General features: G+C 38.0%; 1 protein-coding gene across 6 annotated transcripts in view; it reads right to left on the bottom strand.

Moving 5' to 3' along the window:
* Nucleotides 1-298: 298 nt before the first annotated feature.
* RNLS (renalase, FAD dependent amine oxidase) overlaps nt 299-19,741 on the bottom strand; it is a 140,305-nt gene continuing 120,862 nt past the window's right edge. For 3 of the 6 annotated variants that reach the window (XM_030570241.1, XM_030570246.1, XM_030570243.1), the window contains 3 exons: nt 18,150-18,325; nt 14,197-14,254; nt 299-2,953 (listed from right to left, as the gene is read on the bottom strand). In XM_030570241.1, coding sequence (XP_030426101.1) covers nt 2,856-2,953; nt 14,197-14,254; nt 18,150-18,325 — 332 coding nt within the window. In that variant the 3' untranslated portion in view covers nt 299-2,855. Of the gene's footprint in view, nt 2,954-7,348; nt 7,381-14,196; nt 14,255-18,149; nt 18,326-19,741 lie in introns of those variants that run through there. The other 3 variants (XM_030570242.1, XM_030570244.1, XM_030570245.1) reach the window with 2 other exon arrangements.

The raw sequence follows: 19,741 nt of genomic DNA, 5'->3' as shown, positions 1-19,741 counted from the left end.
CTCTGCTCTAAAATATTACATTGTTTTATTTTTGAATGCAGGTTTTTTTTACATAATTCTACATTTGTAAGTTCAACTTTCATGATAAAGATATTTCACTACAGTATTAGGTGAATTGAAAAATACAATTTCGTTTTTTTACAGTTCAAATACTTGTAATCAAAAATCAATATAAAGCGAGCACTGTACACTTTGTATTCTGTAATTGACATCAATATATTTGAAAATGTAGAAAACATCCAAAAATATTTAAATAAATGGTATTCTATTATTGTTTAAAAGAGCAATTCATCGCATGATTAATTTTTTAATTGTGCAATTAATCGCAATTAATTTTTTTAATCGCTTGACAGCCCTAGATTTAATGTTTTTGGTGTAGCTACTATAACTCTGAACCTGGAAAGCCATCACAGTTTTATTCCTGTTATTCCACTGTTATGTAATTATGCTCATGTGAAGTCCTTTTATACACTTTTTTCTTTGCATTTGTTACCCACTAAAGCAATGGCAAATTCTTCTATCGTTGCTTCTCCTGTACCTTTTCTATAGTCACTAGAGTGCACCCTGTTTAAGAGGTGAAGGATCAATTTCTCTTCAGGCAGCAAAGGGTCAAAGAACTGAGGCATGATTCATTATTCGCTGAACCACTAATCTGGTAAATATTGAACTATTTTAAGTGCATCTATTTTCTGGTCCAGCAATGGGATAGGTGTGTTAGTTAAATTCATTGATGTTAACTTTGTGTTACAACTCAGTGTTACAGCCCAGATGCAAAAGTACATATTAGAAAATACTATGAGATAACAAATCTAGTGACATGAGAAATATACATTTGTATGTCCACCTATTCTTTCTAGCACTCTTTTCTTTCTTCCTTTCAGAGGTACAGGCTGTTTATTTCTGGTTGCACCACTTTTAGGATAGACAACACATTTTATTGGTACTTCAGCTCTAGAAGCAGATAAATAAATCCTTCTCTGAGCTTGCAGAAAGCTGTCAGTAACATCTTCTGAATTTAAAGCCAGTGTTACTTGACTAGTAATAAAGATAAATATACCTCCTAAGAAACACAAAAAAGATATAACCCCAGAGCACAGATTATGATCTAATTAAGTAAATAATGTTACCAGTCATCTTGCACTGGATATTGGGTTTTCTATTACATTTGGGCCCAACCCTGTGCTGCACAAGTGTGGTAGTGAGGGGAGAGGGAGCCACTGTTTGCTTGCATGATAGGACTGCAAAGTAAGACAGTGTGGGGGACAGGGACGGGAACAGTGGTGGGGACGTGCAGGCAGTAACTATCCTGGCTGGCACACTGTAACCCCACAGACGTGATCTTTTGCCTTGGAGATGCAGTCAGACCCTCGACTAGCCCAGTGGGTAATGCAGCTGGCTCTGGGCAGTGAGTACCTTCTGCTGCTTTTTAGAAAAGCAGTAAAATGTGTCCCACTCCACGCTCTCCAGAGCCCCAATGATCAACCTTACCCACTCTGCACCAGGAGGACCTATCAAATGTATGTTGGATGGTTTGGGGCAGTGCTAGGTGAACAAACTTCGAGGCCCTATGCAGTATGGCAACTGGAGCTGTGTGTGTTCCCCCAGTGGGGTGTGGGATGTCAGGTCCTGCCCCTGGGGGTGTTGGAGAGTGAGCCTCCTCCATGTTCACCCCACAGCAGCTCCTGTCCCGCAGGGCTGGCCTGGGTCCCAATCTAATGTGTTGGCTCTTGCCACAGCATGCAGGCCGGGCCATCCCCCCGTGATGCCCACCAACTTCTTGGTGCTGGATGGTTTGTAGTTGTTGTAGGGTATGTGTTCCCTCCCTCCCCTGATGGTGGTAGGGTCCCTCTGAGATGTGGGGGAGGGGGCCTGGTTCACATTAGTTAATCTGGGGGACATACTAGGTGGTGATATTACTCTACTCTGTCATCTCCATGACCTCAGAGAGTAAGGACAGGATTTTACTCTGAAAATGTACTATATAGCTCCTGAAGAACTTGATGTAGGCCAAGATTTTCAAACACGGATGCCTAAAGTTAGGCTCCCAAGACAGCTTAGGCACTTAAATAAATGGTCTGATTTTTCAAAAATACTAAGCATCTAGGAGTCTTGCTGACTTCACTGGGGGCTGCTGGATACTCAGTACCTCTGGGGGGAAAAGGACACTTATTTAGGCACCTAACTATGGATTTAACAGGCCAATTTTTGGCAACCACATCTGAAAAGTGTACTTGTAACTGTTACAGCCACTTGTTATACTGGTTCTGTGTGTTGGGTTCCCACTGAGAGGGGTGCTGGAACAATTTCTATAGTGGGGGTGCTGAGAGCCACTGGACCAAACTGTAAACCCTGTTTATAATGGAAATCATGTCATGCCAGGAGTTCTGCAGCACCCCCAGTTCCAGCACCTATGCTCACGGGTCTCACTGAGAGTTTTGGGCAAAGATCAAGAGCTGACAATAGTGTGCATTCCTAGGGTAAAATTCCTAGGGGCCTTCTTAAAGGTACTGCATTGCCCAGTATGACATTTCAAAAGCATCTTTTACCCTTTCAGCTTGTAATATCAGATGAAATCAATGGGCAAAAAGATAGTGGAATCAGGCCATCAGAAGAGTTTCCTTTATAGTAGAACAGCAAAATACGCACCAGGGTCCTCAAAATTTATTTCCATTCAAACAGATATAAGCAATTTTTGATGTTTTTTTCTAATGCAAAATGTAGGCCAATCAGGTCAACAATACACTGAAATTTAACATCATGGTAAAATTCACCATAGAACTAAAACTATATGTAGACCGCTTTATAAATTAGTCTTTAAAGCCTCGACAATACATATGGCAGAATCTATGCACCCGTCAAAGTTGGAATGAGTAAATCCATCGCCCCCACACACCAGGAGAGGTTTGATGTGAAGAGTCATTTGTCCTGGACAACTGGGGATGGCTTTTGTAACCTGCAAAAGAAAAATATATGGGAAGAAGGATAAGCAAATATTTATTACTCTGCATGCTGTATCAGTTTCTGGCAACAAGGCCCAAAATATCACATAAAATGTTGACATTTTGATTTTGCTCACGAAAATACTTTATAGCCAAACTATAAGATCACTTTACTCTCATAAGTAGTGCCACTGACCATTTGGCCCTTAGGAAGCACTTAGCTATGACCTTAGGTCATTCAAATACACCTCCCCACATTATTATAATATTAATGATTTATGGTTATGCTTATTATGTGCTATGGGGTTTCCAAATAATCAAGAGGGATGGTCCCGGCACAGAGGAGCTTAAAGGACAGAGACAATTAGAGACAAGTTAGGGTTATGACAGTGAGCAATTTACATAGATGTCAACTTGAGTCACTGTTAGGAAGTGCAGCTGAAGTGGGTCTACAAGAGGGATTTAAATATGGACAGGCTAGAGGCCTTGTGCATGATCCAGGGAGGCTGTATCATGCATGAAAAAGACAAACAATTGATTGTCAGAAACAAACTACATTTTCTCTTCAACTACAAAAATTGACCATTTCTTTGTAAAGCCCTTTGAGATCTACAAGTGAAAAACAAGAGCTAAGGATTGTTATGATTTGTAGACTAATGGGTAAATATGCTAAAGATTATTCTCTAATATGACTCTGAAAGGCATAAACATTCACTTAATTTTTTTTAAAGTAAGAGATTCTTATAGGCCTCTTTAAAAAAGAAAAAAAAAAGAGAGTAAACTGTATATTTCAAAACCCATAAACAATTCCATTCTAATTAGGCTGAATCCTTGCATGCTAGTTTCCTACTTGCAGCAAATTTTCATGGCCACTTACTCACACCCTACAAATAGAAATTTGTAACCGAGACATCCTCTGGACTTTTGTGTCCTCAGCATGAGCAGGTACTGCTATAATTCCATACAAGCCCTTTATTTAGAAAATGCCAATGTACTTTCAGCCAAATAAATACTATACTTAGGAGGGTGTGTGTGTGTGTGTGTGTGTGTGTGTGTGTGTGTGTCTGTGGTCCTCAAAAACAGAACTGCACTAAGTATCAAAAATAGAAATATCTCGCTCTTCAAAGAACTGTAAAATCAATTCAAGAGAAAAGGAAGACCTTCTGGATTGTACAGACTAATTTTCTGAAAACTGCAAAGAGAATACTAGGCAACTAGTTAGATGTGTGCGTAATTTGAGGCTGAGCAAGTTTTTAAATAAACAAGGAATAAAATTTTAAGAAAAAAACTATTTACTTTCCTTCATTGGCTTCCTAGTCTTTTGTTGTCCTTTTTAATTCAGTAGGACAATACACATACTGGGCCAGGCTCACTGGTTTGTTCTGGCTGCTTTCCCCAGCTCCAGAAATGCAAAGCAGCCATAAGCCTCATATAACTAGTCAGTTAAACTCAGTTTACAGCTGCTTCACCTTACTAAACCAGCGCAAAGAAGCTGGAGTGTGACAGTGAGTTTTGTATCTGTAATCTTCTATATTTTAAAACAAAATGATTTCTTCATAGCTCTAAAAGAATACAAAAGAATTAAAACATCTTTTTTGCTATTTGTATAGCACGTCAAAGAGTCTAATCACATTTCTAAAACCTAAGGTCAGAATTGCCCTTTGGGAAGAACGAATGTTTGTGGTATAAGTCATTTCAGCACCGGGGCTGATGTAGGCTTCTTTACACACTGCCAACCCAGAACCTACCAATTTGACATAAATGGGCAAAATACTCTATGTCAGAGACATGCATGAATCTCCCTTTAACTCCCCATGTGTATCCGAGATATAAAATTGGTTCCATAGTTGTGTACTTTAACCTGGGCAAGTCAGGATGGACCTAAGAACTTTGTAAATAGTGAGGAGTCATGTGCATGTAATGTAGGGTGGAATGTGGCTCACATGTGTTTCTAACTTGTTCATTGTGTGTTCTTTTTTTGGGAAAAGGCTGCTCTATGGAATTCCCAAGGTACTTATTTTAGCATCTATAGCCTGTTTACAGAAACACAGAGTAAGAGAAACAAACAGAGCAGAGACCGGCACAAACACAGATGCAAATGGCAATAATTGTTTACATGTTTATAGATATGGAATTTGTCCAGTCTCTTGAAAAGGCTAGAACCACAGATCTCTGTCAACAGTTCAAACATTCTGTCTGGCATTGAACAAACTTCCAGCACAGATAAAAGAAACAACACTGAAATATTAAAAGGGCATCTTCATCTCACTTTCTCATGTCCAACTAGTTTACTTTTTCTGCCTCAGAAACCTTAGACATGCTTATGTACAATCTTTATCTGCATCATTAAGTGTTGTGCATTTTTATGGTACTGAGCAATAAATAATAATATACATGAGGATCTCCATGGCACTTTCAACTTTTTTACGTCCCTCATCTGCATTGGACTAAACTCTCTCTTCAACTGAGGAGAGTTGGATGCAAACTCCTTCTGGAGTATACAAAACCATTCCTGAGGTAAGCAGAGATGTCACTTATAAGTGACAGCAGCTTCAAACAACCATGAAGTTGTACTGTACATAATGTAAACCACAGACTGCTATTCTGGCAACAGGTGAAAAATGGGATACCAGACAAGGATGCTTTTGGGAAAACATACAGATCTCATAGGACACAGTTTTCTTAACATCCGTTACAGATGAAGATACTACTTATCACTTGTGATGCTGCATTATTTTATATTTTCTTATCACAAAGACTGGCAAAGATTAAAAAAACCTTTACACTTCTTATGTTTGTAAAAATGTATATAATATGACAGATTAAGAATTAATACCAGCATTTGTATCATAAATGTAAAAATGATGCACAACTGAAGTGTCACACATTGGAAAATACTAGGGATGAAGTAGTGGGGGAGGGGAATGCCATGAGTACAGAAAGATTCCATCCTCTCCTTATTTTCTGACTATGAAAATTTGTTTCAATTTTTCACTGAAATTTTTTTCATCACAATTTTCTGATCAATGCTATCCATGAGAGAGATGGCACATTCCTTCATAATGATCCATCTGATATTTGCATGTCTGATACAGCAATGTAATTCTAATTTAAGAATGACACTTCTATATACACTTTCCGGCAAAATTAGAGAGCAGTAGTTTTGCATATTAAATGAAATGAATCAGTGACAAAAAACTGAATAAGCTTTATAGATCTCTCTATCACACTGTATATATTTTACTATAATTTATAATACTTCAAAATAATGTTAACATATGGCATTGCTTTTACCTGTTTTATAGAATTTGCTCTCAATTCCCATCTCCCACGTTCCTTCTCTTTTTGTTTGCACGCGCCTCAATCATCACAATTTGTAAAAATGTCATATTACAATCCTGTACAGGATTCTAAATGTTCAATGTCTTGTGATAGTCAGTGAATGTTGCTCTTTTTGGTCTATATAGTCTCTCTCTCTCTCTCTCTCTCTCTCTCTCTCTCTCTCTCTCTCTAGTGTTTCATTACCTTTAAATATTTTTTATTATAAAACTGGTGGTGGTGGGGGAATGATCATTTGCAGTATAGGCACATGGACACAAAGTATTGGTAATAGTTATTTGCTGTGAAAATGCCTGTGAAGTCTGTAGGCCTGAGTCAAAGCCTATTGAAATCTATGGGAATCTTTCAATGGGATTAGGATCAAGCCCTATAATAGTATTTGTCTCCTACATGTGTTGGACAGTAAAATACGGACGGAGGAGTGATTGATTGTATCGATCAGAGATAATAGGGGGTGGCTGTAAGGAAAGCTGGGTTGAGGTGCTAATGGGAGCTGCATACAGGAGTACTAATCTCTCTCCCTGTGTTCTGGTTGGAGAAGTAGCACTATTTAAGGATGGTGTGGAGCCAACTGATTGTTATGTGCGTCAGCTTCTCTGGTGCCCAGGCAGCCTGTACTATCCTTAAATGGTACCTGCAGCCTGCTCTCTTCCTGGAGCTCCTCATGGCATGGATTGGGAGGAGTGATGAGAGCAGCAGTAGGAGGAGGGTGTGATTTTTCACATTCCATGTCTCTCAGCATAATATGAAGCAGCCTGACATTTGTTTTAAACGTGAGAATTTTGACTGGAATCCCTTGCCAGATTCTAGTAATCCACCTTGTAATGGTGACCCACAGCTGAGAACTGGTGATGTGGTAAATTGATGAATTCTCAGTAGGGCTTTCTTCTGCATTAGTATGGGTTATTTTCCTTTCATGGGCTATGGTTCAAACAAACCATGGTGTACAGTACACTACAAATCACTTACAGAATATGGGCCATGCAGCAGCTTTAGCTTTGTAATAATGGAAGGAATCTGCTTTTATGGAAGCGTTTTAAGCCACAACATCCTGCAGCCAGTTGATTTCACTCCATTCCATCTCTTAACCAACCCCCTCAACCTACAAAAAACAAGCCCATATAAAAACAGCCTCTCTGGATGGCAAAGAATACAGCAGATAATGAATCATGCACTGTATTATAGTGACATCTGCTACTGCCAGTGTAGTTAGGGATCTATAAGACTATTAAAAAAACCCATATTGATGGGCTAACTTGGTTGAAAAAAAATTGCATTGCCCTGAACCGTAATGTAAGGCCAGATTGTTGCTTTTAAAGCCACAGCTGCTCAAGGGATATGCAGAGGGGTGCTGCATTAATGACAGTCTCTGCAGGCAGAGAAGCAGAACGTTCCCAGGGATGCTGGGGACTGCACACAAGGTGCCGTGGGTTGCACTCCCATAATAATAATCACCAAGCTAAGTTATTCCCTCCTCTGGTCTGCACAGTGCATCTTTCCTTCCTTGTGTTTGTATTTCAGATGCATAGCATACCAGGACATCAATGGTCTTTAGCTTTGTGTCCTGTTCAGTGCTGAGCATGTTGCCAGGATTGAGTAAATAAAAAGTCTGTGCCCAGACCACCAGTCAGCGCAGAAAGCCTGCCTCACCTGTACCTTTTTGGGTTGCCTCCACCAATCAATGCATCAACATTTTCTCCCTTAGTCCAGCAATTTCTACGGCAATGCAAGGTGTGGAATTTACAGAATGTGAAGATAGGGTGGGCTCACCTAGTCTCTTCTCTACAGTCCCTGCTTTATGTATCCCATGAGTGGCTAGAATCTGTCACCATTTTGAGAAAGAAAATTATGTTTTTGTGCTCATATATGTAATACTTTCAATTCAGAACTGTGGCCTGGGGCCCTACCTGGGACATATTATAAAATCCTTCTTGTTGCCATTATCAATAGGATGGCATCTACCCAAATGGGCTGAGTCAGGTTTGTTTGCAGTCCCCTGAGAGCAAAGATGGGAGCTGGACTCCTAGGAACCACTCGTGTTCCCACAGAATCTCTCCTTTCTCTGTTCAGTCCTTCCTCGTTTTTAGTCCCTCTCTCAGAAACTGTGCATTACAATAGCCAATCCTCTCATGGAAGAGGGCTAGGCATGGCTTTTTCCATTAGCAAGAAGGGTCATTCTCACACAGCTGGATGTCTGATAGGCATATTATTCAGGAAAAATAACTTGCTTGCAATCTCTTTAATATATAGCCCAGTACAGCAGATTATGACAGCATGGCAGCCTTAATTCTTCATTGCCTGAGGTTTAGAGGGCAGATCCTTAATAAATGTCCAGTGTATGTTTTTGTCATGTGCTTTAGAATATATCTGAATTACCTTTCTCATTCCCAATAGTACACTGCAAATCAAATGAGACACTTCTATGAAGTTTCGTCTCTGCTGCCTGCAGTCTTGGAGTCCAAGCATATTCTTGAACCTAGGTTTCCTAAATTGCATCTCACTGTATCACCCCATACCAATAAGATGGCTCCATGCTTGTCATTCTATTGGAGCATTTCTACATATAGTAGTTTCTGTTGGCATTATAGTACTGTTCCTAAAGCTCTGTGTACTCTTATCAATATCTTCTTACAAAAAGTAGATTAATGAACCTGCTCAGTCTCCCACTAGGCAAATATTAAACTAAAATAAGCCGAACTGTTATTTTCACCGAGCAGGTTCGGTTAACTGTCATTGAGGAAAGAGGAGCAAGAAAGAGAGATTGTTAATTATATATTTATAATCCACATGATGGGCTCCAATCTGTTGGAAGTCCACTCTAGGTAGAGATATTAGATGCAGATTTCCCACTATCCCTATAGAGTGCCTGCAACAATCTTTACCATCTGTCACTATACTGTATTCATCACACTGGGGACTCATGACTGACAATGCTGGTACTATGTATTGTTTTTAATTAAAAATTAATAAAAATGTAAACTTCAACAAATACCATAAGGCAAAACAAGCCACAAACTACTGCAGCACACTTAAATGCTTTAAAATAAGGATCATGCCAGGTTATGCAAACAAAGAAGGATAAAATCTCATCTATGTCCTAATAACCTATCTCCTCTCACAAAGCAGAAATCCAAAATAGAATATAAATACCAGAATATATTTATATATATGGTAACCATCTAACACTGGAACATATGGTAACTTTCTCTAGCCGAGAGGTACTGAAGGTCTTCAGGATAATAGGAAAAGAACAATATAAGGAGTGAAGAGGTCAAGGAAACTGACAGAATTTATATGTAATAAATATAATAATATGTAGTTCATATGCAGTACTTTTCATCAGTAGGTCTCAAAGACCTTTACAAAGGAGTGCAGTGTCATTATCCCATTTTATAGATGGGAAAACTGAGGCAACCCAAGGTGATGTGACTTGCCTATAGTTACTCAGCAGCACTAGGAATAGAACTCAAGTCACCTGAGTCCCAGTCTAATCTTCTAGTCACACAGATCATTTCTAGCCATATAAAAGTGGCTTGTTACAATTTATTTTGATTAGCAACTGCTTTGAAGGGTAAATAACTGTCCATACAAAGGATCCATACAGTTTTTGCATTGATTTAACTAAATCAGTAAAATACCTGCATTTGTTAAATAGGTGCAACCTCCTAGTAAGGGCAGTTATATCAGCATAAAGATGTTTATGCCGGTATAGTGTGTCTTGGTACAGTTATCAAAGTGAGGAGGGAAAATTCTGACACAAAAGGGCTTCTGAAAGCTTTATTCGTAAAGCCACAGTTTCAGCCCCTTAATTTACTGTCCATGAAATAAGTATAGATTCGCTAGTGGAAATTGTGGTTCTACTCTGAAAAGTGACTATAAAAATGGCATTATGAGATCCCAGATTCATTGTGTCTCAGTGACTTTCAGCTCAAATAAAAAGATGTTTTTTTCTAAATACCAAATTTTGCATACTCAATTTGCAGTCTTTAAATCTAGATTGGCTTATTTGTATTTTTTTTTTAAAGCATCCTTTTACAGTAAAACACGTCTGCCTTCTTCAACACTGGGATGACTACTTTTTTCTAAATGTGTATTACAGTACTTCTGTCATTTAACTATCAGAACATTTTTAAAAGAGCACATACTTAATTGCAGATGCGAATGCTTTGGTAAAAAAATCATCTAATAAGTTTCTCACTAAAGCCCCAATTCTACCTGTCTGTGCAGAACTACAACTCCCTTTGATTTCAGTGTCTCAGCATACCACCATGCCGATGTACAAAAGGCTAGAAATTGTAGGGATCAATTCTGCCCTTACATACACAGGTTACTCCAGTTAATTCTAGTGGAAATTCTAGTACATGGAGAGAAGAGTAGGCATTTTAGTTTCTTCTGTAATGAAAACACAAGGAAGAAGACATAACTATTCACTGAGATGCAGTAGAGTATATTCAAGGGAGCAGTTTAAAAAAAAATTCCCATGCATAGCCAATACTCTCAGCTTTTAAAAAGGTTCCAATAGCACAAATGTTTAAATGATGTCAGTGATACCACAAAATGTCTTTGGGGAAAACTTTCAAAGGCACAAAGGGCAGTGAGGTGTCCAATTCCCATTCCGTATAGACTATAGTTAGTACCCATAGGCATCTAAACATCCGTATACTTCTCCCAAGGCTTCACTGTACAAGACAAGAGGAAATCCCTTCAAAAGATGAGATGCGGTGCATGATGGGAGATGTGCCACAAAAAGCATTAACTAAAAAATGACTTAATCAGTCTTCACATAAACGTACTATAACATTTAAGAGTTCATGTGGCAAATCTTGCGAAACAGGAAATGTCTGTAATGTTGAAACACCAAATAGGGTGCAGCTGCAGAGCATTGATTCAATCACTGCCCAGTTTCCTCCGTTGATAATATCATATCTATGCAGCTGCTCCTCAGTATCCTAGTAATAGAAACCTATAAATCTCTTGACCCAATCCTATATAATATACCAATGGTTAAAAAAATAACTCAACAGAATTTTTTTGGGAGTTTAAAATTGGCAACCTTGCAGAGAAAATCCAATTTAAAATTAACATGTCAATGGGAGAATCCAGATGATGTCAACCCTTAAAATGTTTTTAAAATTTCATTTAGTCAGTGTCCATTAGTTTCAAAGTACTTGGAATTCATGTGGGGCAGGGAGGATTTATTTTTGGTAATGTGTTTTATGCTAGGAAAACCTGACTAACGGTATTAGTGTGTTAAACAACATAGTAAAAGACCATGATGGTTTTTTAACCATGCTTCACATTTTCACATCTTGTTCTAACACATTTCCACTGTATGTGACAAGATTGAATGTCCGTATTGTATGAAATCATTACTTCTCAAAGCAGCTGATAGCAGTTATTCAGCACTGTAAAAGCTAATGCAGGAGTGGCAGCATGGACTTAAAATAAGTGAAATCAAACCAGAAGAGATGGGAGAGGAGATAAAGAAGGTAAGAACTATGTTGGAAGTTGATGACAGAAACAGACAGAGGAGGAGCGTGGGAAAAAAAGTAGCCAGAGAAAGGAGGGAGGGAAGGAAAAATAAGACTGGAAAACTTGAAAAAGAAAATAATCCAGAGACAGAAAAATAAAAGAAAAACAAAGAACAATAGAGGTTTGGGAGAGAACAGGGTAGAAATGAGGAAAATAATGCTGGAGATTAAGGAGAAAAAAAAATTGAAGATGCAACTTTCCCCTCCATCATTCCTTGACTGTCTAGACTCTCTTGGATCAAAAATGTGTTTTGGCTGATCCAGGGTACCTTGGAGTACAATTGTAAGCTCCAGTCTATTAGTGAAATCCTGGCCCCACTGAAATCAATGGGATCTTGCTCTTTGACTGCAGTGTGACCAGAACCTCACCCCTTATGTTTTTTTATTTGCCACTAACAACAGAAGGTCATATATACTAGCTCAGTAATTAACAGGAAGAGAAATGACTACTCTGCAGAAAATAATTCTCATTGGACATGTCTTAACTGAGCAAACAGAAAAAGGGGGAGGGGAGAGAAAATGTACATAGTAATTACGCCTATGTAGAATGGTATGGGTCAAATTAAGGATCAAAGTTGGATGACCAAATCATGGGCTTCCTGGGGACAAAAGACCAACAATATTAAGTAATATCAACAGTATTAACATGCCCTTAACACAAAAAGAATATAAAAGTAAAATATCTAAACAATTTAAAAAAAGTAAAAAATATCTCACTATTGGGTAACCTTTTTTCCCCCATTGCAACCAAGGCTGCATCACTTTTACACTTTTGACCAGTCAGGAGATATTTAAGAAAGCATTAACAAGCTCAATCATTCATAGACACTGAAAAGAATATGATGATGGGTATGGGCTGCATTTATAATGCATCCATCCGACACTGTGTTATCTAAACACCTTATGGCATAGAATACCTCCAGTATTTTTCAGTCTGGACCAACTACAAAAGAAAACCCCATCCTTTTGTGTTTTACATTATTAGCAGGTTAGAAATGCACCTTCCTCTCAGAAGGCAACTCTTTGAGGGGAATTTGCAGCAAATTATAATCTATCATCTAATATTAAACATGAGAAATAATTTAGTCTATCAATGTACTGTATATCCTGCTAGAGATCATACTTCTATTCAGGTCAGTAGACAATTTATTTCTAAGTTTTTCTTACTGGTCAATGTCATCGCGCTTAAACAATGGAGGAAGGGCTAGTAGGGGAACTGTCTTTGTATGTTGCTCATTCAATCTTTCATTTTCCCCTTCTGAATTTTTTTTAATTGTTTCCAATTTGTAAATGATGAGAGAATAGTGAGCGTTCAACCTTAAATATGACTTTGCATTGATCAAATGAGACAAGATCATGTTTGAATCTGTATATTTTAATCAAAACAGTGTATTTGAGGTCCATATTTGTAAGCCATCCCATTCTGCATGTAACAATGGGGAGTCAATACTGGACATTTCTAGTCTTTTTTAAAAGATACTGCCCAGAAAGTAGTCATCAAAGCCATCCTCTAGCCATATTGCCTAGGCCAGTGGTTCCCATTGGCCCAGAGCAGCAAACCGTGGCCACTGGGAGCCGCGATTGGCCGAACCCGCTGACGCAGCAGATACACAAACCGGCCCGGCCCGCCAGGGGCTTTCCCTGCACAAGCCGTGGAACAAGTTTGAGAACCACTGGCCTAGGCTATTCTCCCCGCCCCCATCATATAAAGAAACTCTATCAAAGAGACATCCTGGGTAGAGAAGTCTTTGATTCTAGATGCTAATATAGTCTTATCATAATTAAACCATGGGATACAGAAGCACAGCTGTATTGCGAAGTAGTATCAGTCAAAGTTTGGAAGCACTAATCCCTCATCCTCTATGGGTAATTGTAATGTCTTCACTTTAATCCTGGATTGTATTTGGCCCATATAAAAGACATAACTGCTATATTTAATTAACAACCAGTACAAAACCTGCCTGAAAGAGTCAGGGGGAAGACCCATACATCTTTCTATTTCCTTTTGCTTAGATGCCAACAGTTTATCATAATTTAAAATAAAGATAATTTTAAGGGAATTAGTGAGTTCTGTACTCAGGTATTTAATTTGGGTAGTGCTTATTTGTGTGGGGCCCTCCTTCTGATATAGGTATGGATCTTTATCAAGATAATAGCTGAGTTTTATGCCAACATTATTTTCAAATCGGAGAGTTCTTTACATTCTCCTAGTATGTTAACGTCTACTGATAATTCTTCCTGCGGAATGACTGTTGAAATAAATGAGTTTGGTACTGGTCCTGTTTATATCTTCTCTGAAACTTATCTTGAGTATTTCAGTTGCCAAGGTCAAAAGCATGCCTGAAAGTGGGTATGCTTGATATAGTCCTTTAGTTTTAATGACATACCTTTTGTTTTATAGAAGATTAAAATGCTGGTCTCGTCCAGAAGATCCAACCTAGTGAGCTTTTTTCATTTAAAAAAATTTTTTTTGTCACTCTGCAGAATTTACAAGAACAAAACATGTACACCTCTACCTTGATATTACACTGTCCTTGGGAGCCAAAAAATCTTACTGCGCTATAGGTGAAACCGTGTTATATTGAACTTGCTTTGATCCACCGGAGTGTGCAGCCCCTCCCCTCCTGAGCACTGCTTTACCGCGTTATACCCAAATTCGTGTTATATCGGGTGGCGTTATATCAAGGTAGCGATGTATTTAAAAAAAAATTGATACCAGCAACACTAGGCTCCAATTTCAGCATAAGAATGCAAACTTAACTATTCTAGAAAGCTAAAGGAGAAGTCATGAGAATATCAGAGTTCTTGTTATATCTATTAAACTTACAGGGAAACAATACAAAAATTACTGAACTGTATAAAATGAGAAAGGGAATGGCTGAAATCATTGGTGATTGGAGAGAAGGCTGTAGCTACTGAGTGAAACCATCTGTCACTGGATGTTGAGAGGGGAGTGGGTACAGCTGTAAATTGTTTAGGGACTTGGTATCTTAGAATCTAGCAACTTCTAAAAAAATGGGCAGAGCATTCAGTAGCATATATATTGTGCTTTAATTTTGTAATTACTGAAGAATGGACAATTTCCAGGACATAGTAAAGATAATGGCAAAATACAGCATTTTAGAAAGATGAAAAAAATAACCTATTATGCAAAATAAGGTCTATTATTATAAAGTAACTGTTATTGTTTCATTCTATTTAAAATATTTATTGATGTGCATGGATTTACCAATAAAATAAATAAATAAAAAAGTCTGACCATCGGGGAAAAGTCATTGTGCAAGGGCTCACAAGGTATAAATTATCTTGGAGAATGTACTTTAATTCTATTCAGTACCATGAAATTTACTGCCTTTTAAAAGTCCTTTAATTAATACACATTCTCATGGTGAAATAAACCAAAATTATACCATATACAATACATATGGATCTATACCACCAACAGTCCCATGATAAAACTCCATCATATAGCAGTTAAATGGAATACTAGAGCACTGTGATGTATAAACACAATTAAATGAAGTTTGAAAAATATGCTCCAATAGCATTCTATTGTAATAATGCAATGGAAGATGGATTTATTTTGTTTAGCTCAACAGCTGGTTTTGTTTTATGAGCTCTTCCTTGATCCAGTCACCATGTCTTCACCTGCCTCTCTTTAAAGCAACCTAGTCTAAATAGTCCCCCAAACCATACCCCTCCACTCGAAGTGTGAACTAGATAGACATCAGATAATGTAGAAGAGAAGAATCTAAATTAAATTAGATTATTAAAACGTTATCTAATTTATTATACTTATCTAAAATAAATTATTAATCATATTAAGGATTATCGCGGACAAGCAACTCAATGTGAGCTCCCAGTATGATGCTATGGGGAAAATGCTAATGAGGATGTATAAACAGGAGAAGAGGACATAGGAGCATGGAGATGATTTTACCTCTGTGTACAGCATTTGTGAGACCGATGCTGGAATACTGTACCCAGTTCTTGTGTTTATATTTTAAAAAAGATGTTGAAAACTGGAGAGAGTGAAGAAAAGAGCCCAAAAAATGATTCCAGGGCTTAAGAAAATGCCTTAGAGAGAGAGACTTAAAGAGCTTAATCTTTATCAAAAAGACGATGGAAAGGCAACAATTAAAATCTATAAGTATTGTCACGGGGAGAAAATACCAGGCAGTAGAATGCTATTTAATCTAGCAGAGAAAGGCTGAACAAGAACCAATGGCTGGACATTAAAGCTAGACAAATTCAATTGAGAAATAAGGCATGAATTTTAACTGTGAGGGTGACTAGCCATTGGCCAAAACTACCAAGAGAAGTGGTAGATTCTCCATGTCTTGATGTTTTCAAATCAAGACTGGATGCCTTTCTGGAGTTAGTCAAACAAAAGTTACTCGACTCAATGCAGGGACAAAGGAGTGAAACCGAATGGCCCATGTTATACAAGAGGTCAGACTAGATGCTTTAATAGTCCCTTTTGTCTTAAAAATCTATGAATCTATTAACAACACAAGTGCTAAAGTCAGTCCTCAACCCCTGTTTTTAGTGCCTCTGTCCAGGCACTATCTCTTCTGGTCTTGATTCTGTAGTGGGATTCATATGAGCAGGATCCAGAAGCCTGCACTGTGCTTACTGCACAATCAAGGTCTCTCTGGGACAGGGAATCTGCTTCTGACTTAGAGCATGTAGCATGCTATTGGCATGTTGGGTGCTATTGTAATAGGAATGATCAACTATAAGAATAAACATGGTGTTACCTTGTAATTAAATTACTTAGCTGCCATAATGACAGGCTCTATGGGAATTAATTAAATAATATTAAATTATTACTAATCAAAGAATTACATGAGTATTTTCAGTGTAAATGGTTTTTCAGGAATTTGAATCCATGTAACAAAGATTTTCCTAGGGTTTGGATATCCTGAATGTTTTTATTTAAAAAATATTGAGAGATTTTTATTAACACAAAAAAGCAAACAAAAAGGAATAAAATATGTTTCTAAATAAAAATAACAAATGATTTTCAAGTAAAATATGAAACTATGTTAAGTTCCTAGTTACAAAATTTATTTTTAAAAATACTGTGAACTGGGAGCTGACTTGGAAAATATATATATGTATATATTGCTTAAAGCAAATGAAAAGATTTTACCAACTAGGCTAGATTCTTAAACTTGGTTGTAAGCCAATGGAACATGAACAGAATTTACAACCAATCCTTTACAGTCACTTTTGCAGATTTAAAAAACAACAACAAGAAACAAACAAAAAATCCTTTGAAGTGACTAACTACTTTAAGTAAACATTTTGCATGAATGTCCGTGTTTAATTTTGCCAATGTAATTTAACTTAAGAGGTTCTGAATAAACATCAACATATATTTCAGTGCTTTAGGAAATAACTAACCATTTCCTTTGATTTTTTTTGAGACATTTAAAATATCCAAATTTTGCTGTGATTTCCCCTAAGGTAACTTACTTTAAGTTTAATTTTCATGTACTGGCAAACGGAACTGGGCCAAATACACTGAGAACAATCAGTGTCTCTGACTATGGGAGTATTTGCTTCTCAGCAGTAGGTTGGGAATTTTGCTAATACTATCACCTATTCACCAACACCTGGAAATGGCAGGTTGAGTTACTATATTAAATAGTATCAGAGGTGTAGCCGTGTTAGTCTGGATCTGTAAAAGCAGCAAAGAGTCCTGTGGCACCTTATAGACTAACAGACGTATTGGAGCATGAGCTTTTGTGGGTGAATACCCACTATGTTGGATGCATATATTAAATAATACAGCAAAAATCTTGTTGAAATGCATGGATCCATGAGAAAAGGGCTGCTGAATTATTTCCTTGCTGTACCCCTTACAACACGCCCTACTTTCAAGTATAGTGAAATCTGGGTAACTTTTATTCTTTGTACAAAAGGGATAAAAAATGCTAAAAATGTTCAATAGTTCACCCACCCACAGCTAGTGAAAATTATTTTGTTGTATTCTTTACGTAGAAGTTTAACTAGGGATGAATGCATTATAGATACAGATTATCCTTCATAATCAGATTTTCACTTACTTATTGTCTGTAAACCTGTGGATAGTTGATAATACACGCAGCTTTCTGCCTCCTGCATACATTGGATATAGTATACCTGTAAAATGGCTCTGCCTATATATCCATATAGTAGCTTTCATCCAGACTGACTGATTGTAAAGCATTCTACAAATTGATTGTACAGATATACAAGAGCTCAATATTATTACACTGTTTTCTTCAGAGTAAGCTGTAATATGATGGCCTCTCTATTACTCAAAGATCATTGTTTTTTGATAGATAATTACCTGAGAGTATCTCCACTTCTGGCACTTGATGCTAGTTGGTTTAGGCAGACCTAGCATAATATTTTCCAGATGATCCAGGATTATCGGCTGCACCTTTTCCTTATCCCATTCTAGATGTGCAGTTCCAAATGGTACACTGGTGTGCACAACAACAGATGGCCCAAATTCGGAAGACTCTGTGTGGGTGACATAGAAGGAAAGACAACTGCTTTCAAAAATAACCCCCAAACTTTCACTGAATCAACTGAACTAAGGATTGGTTACGCTGCTCCTAAATTTAAAAACTTAGTTGTGGAAATTGATAGTGGATGTCACAGATGTCAGTCTGCCTTAAATGAAACTAAACAGAATACCTTACAGGTACCAGCCATCATCCTTACTACTAAAAGTTACTCAGTGTATTTTAGGAAAGACGCAAACACGTAAGGCTACATTTTCAAAATGATTTCGGTTGTTCCCTCAAGTTATTGGATGCACTCTCTTGTTCACCCAAGGTTTTCTGTGACCCCCTGCAAAGATTTTGTGACTATATTGAGCAGATATACGTAGGTAAAGTACCATTTATGATGTAGATATTCATTTACTACAGAGTGAACTGAAACAGAGCTCTTTACGTTAAGCGGACCATGTACTAAATCAGGACAGCAATACTAACAACTTCACTACTTAGTGCAGAATGTTCTTCTTTATTAGGGTTTAACACCATGGCTTAGTTTGACATATATACAGTTTGAGCCTGGGTTCTTATCTCTGCAGCAATGTCAAGTTACTTGCTGCTCATTCTGAATTACGCACAAATGTGTATCAGAAAATGAAAAATGGATGTGAGTAAATAAGAAGTTGGATGTTTTGTTCTACAGGAGAATGTGAAGCTCTTAGGGAACCTATCACATTCCATAGTGGATGTAATTTGCGACTGGCTAATTTCCAGGGATTTGATCAGGCCCCTTAGAGATTGCTGTTGTGGGGAGGAAGGAGGATGGGAGCCCACTGGGAGGGAGGAGTGGGTCAGGAATCCTACATGCAGTGAATCTTGACTGAGTCCAACTCCCCTGCCCAGCAATACCCCTCTCCCTTGCAAGACTACTCACTGAGATCAGCTTTCCCCTGATGCTGGGTCTTATTTTATTTCAGCCTAAGAAATAATAGGAGAAAGGCAGCAAGTGTCTGCAATAGAGGTTGATGGTAGGGCCTGTAACAACCTGCTACAGTCCTGCTCCCTTGACAGATACCAGCCTGTTGAGATCTGGGTCTCAGAGGTGTATTGCCCCAAGTGCAGAACCATGTCTGACATCACTCTTGGCTACAGTCTGCCTGGTCCACAGAATCAGTGTCACAGAGCTCCTGAGGCCCCCAGTTGCTTGGACACATCCCTTCAGAGTCCCCATAGCTGGGGAGTTCTGGTTCCCCTAGTTACAGCAGTCAGGGTCCATGTGGCAGTAAAGCAAGGAAAACATAGGCTTAGCAAATGAATTTACACACATACACACTTTACTCTTGAAAAGCACAATAGCATTACAGATCTATGTAAAACAAAACAAATCTCTTGAATGAACTATCCCTCCCCCCGTCTACTTCCCCTCCCCCCTTTG

The sequence above is a fragment of the Gopherus evgoodei genome, chromosome 7, assembly GCF_007399415.2.
Source record: "Gopherus evgoodei ecotype Sinaloan lineage chromosome 7, rGopEvg1_v1.p, whole genome shotgun sequence".
Taxonomy (NCBI): Eukaryota; Metazoa; Chordata; order Testudines; family Testudinidae; genus Gopherus; species Gopherus evgoodei.
The sequence above is the reverse complement of the archived record's forward strand: the minus strand, read 5'-3'. Positions and strand labels throughout refer to the sequence as shown.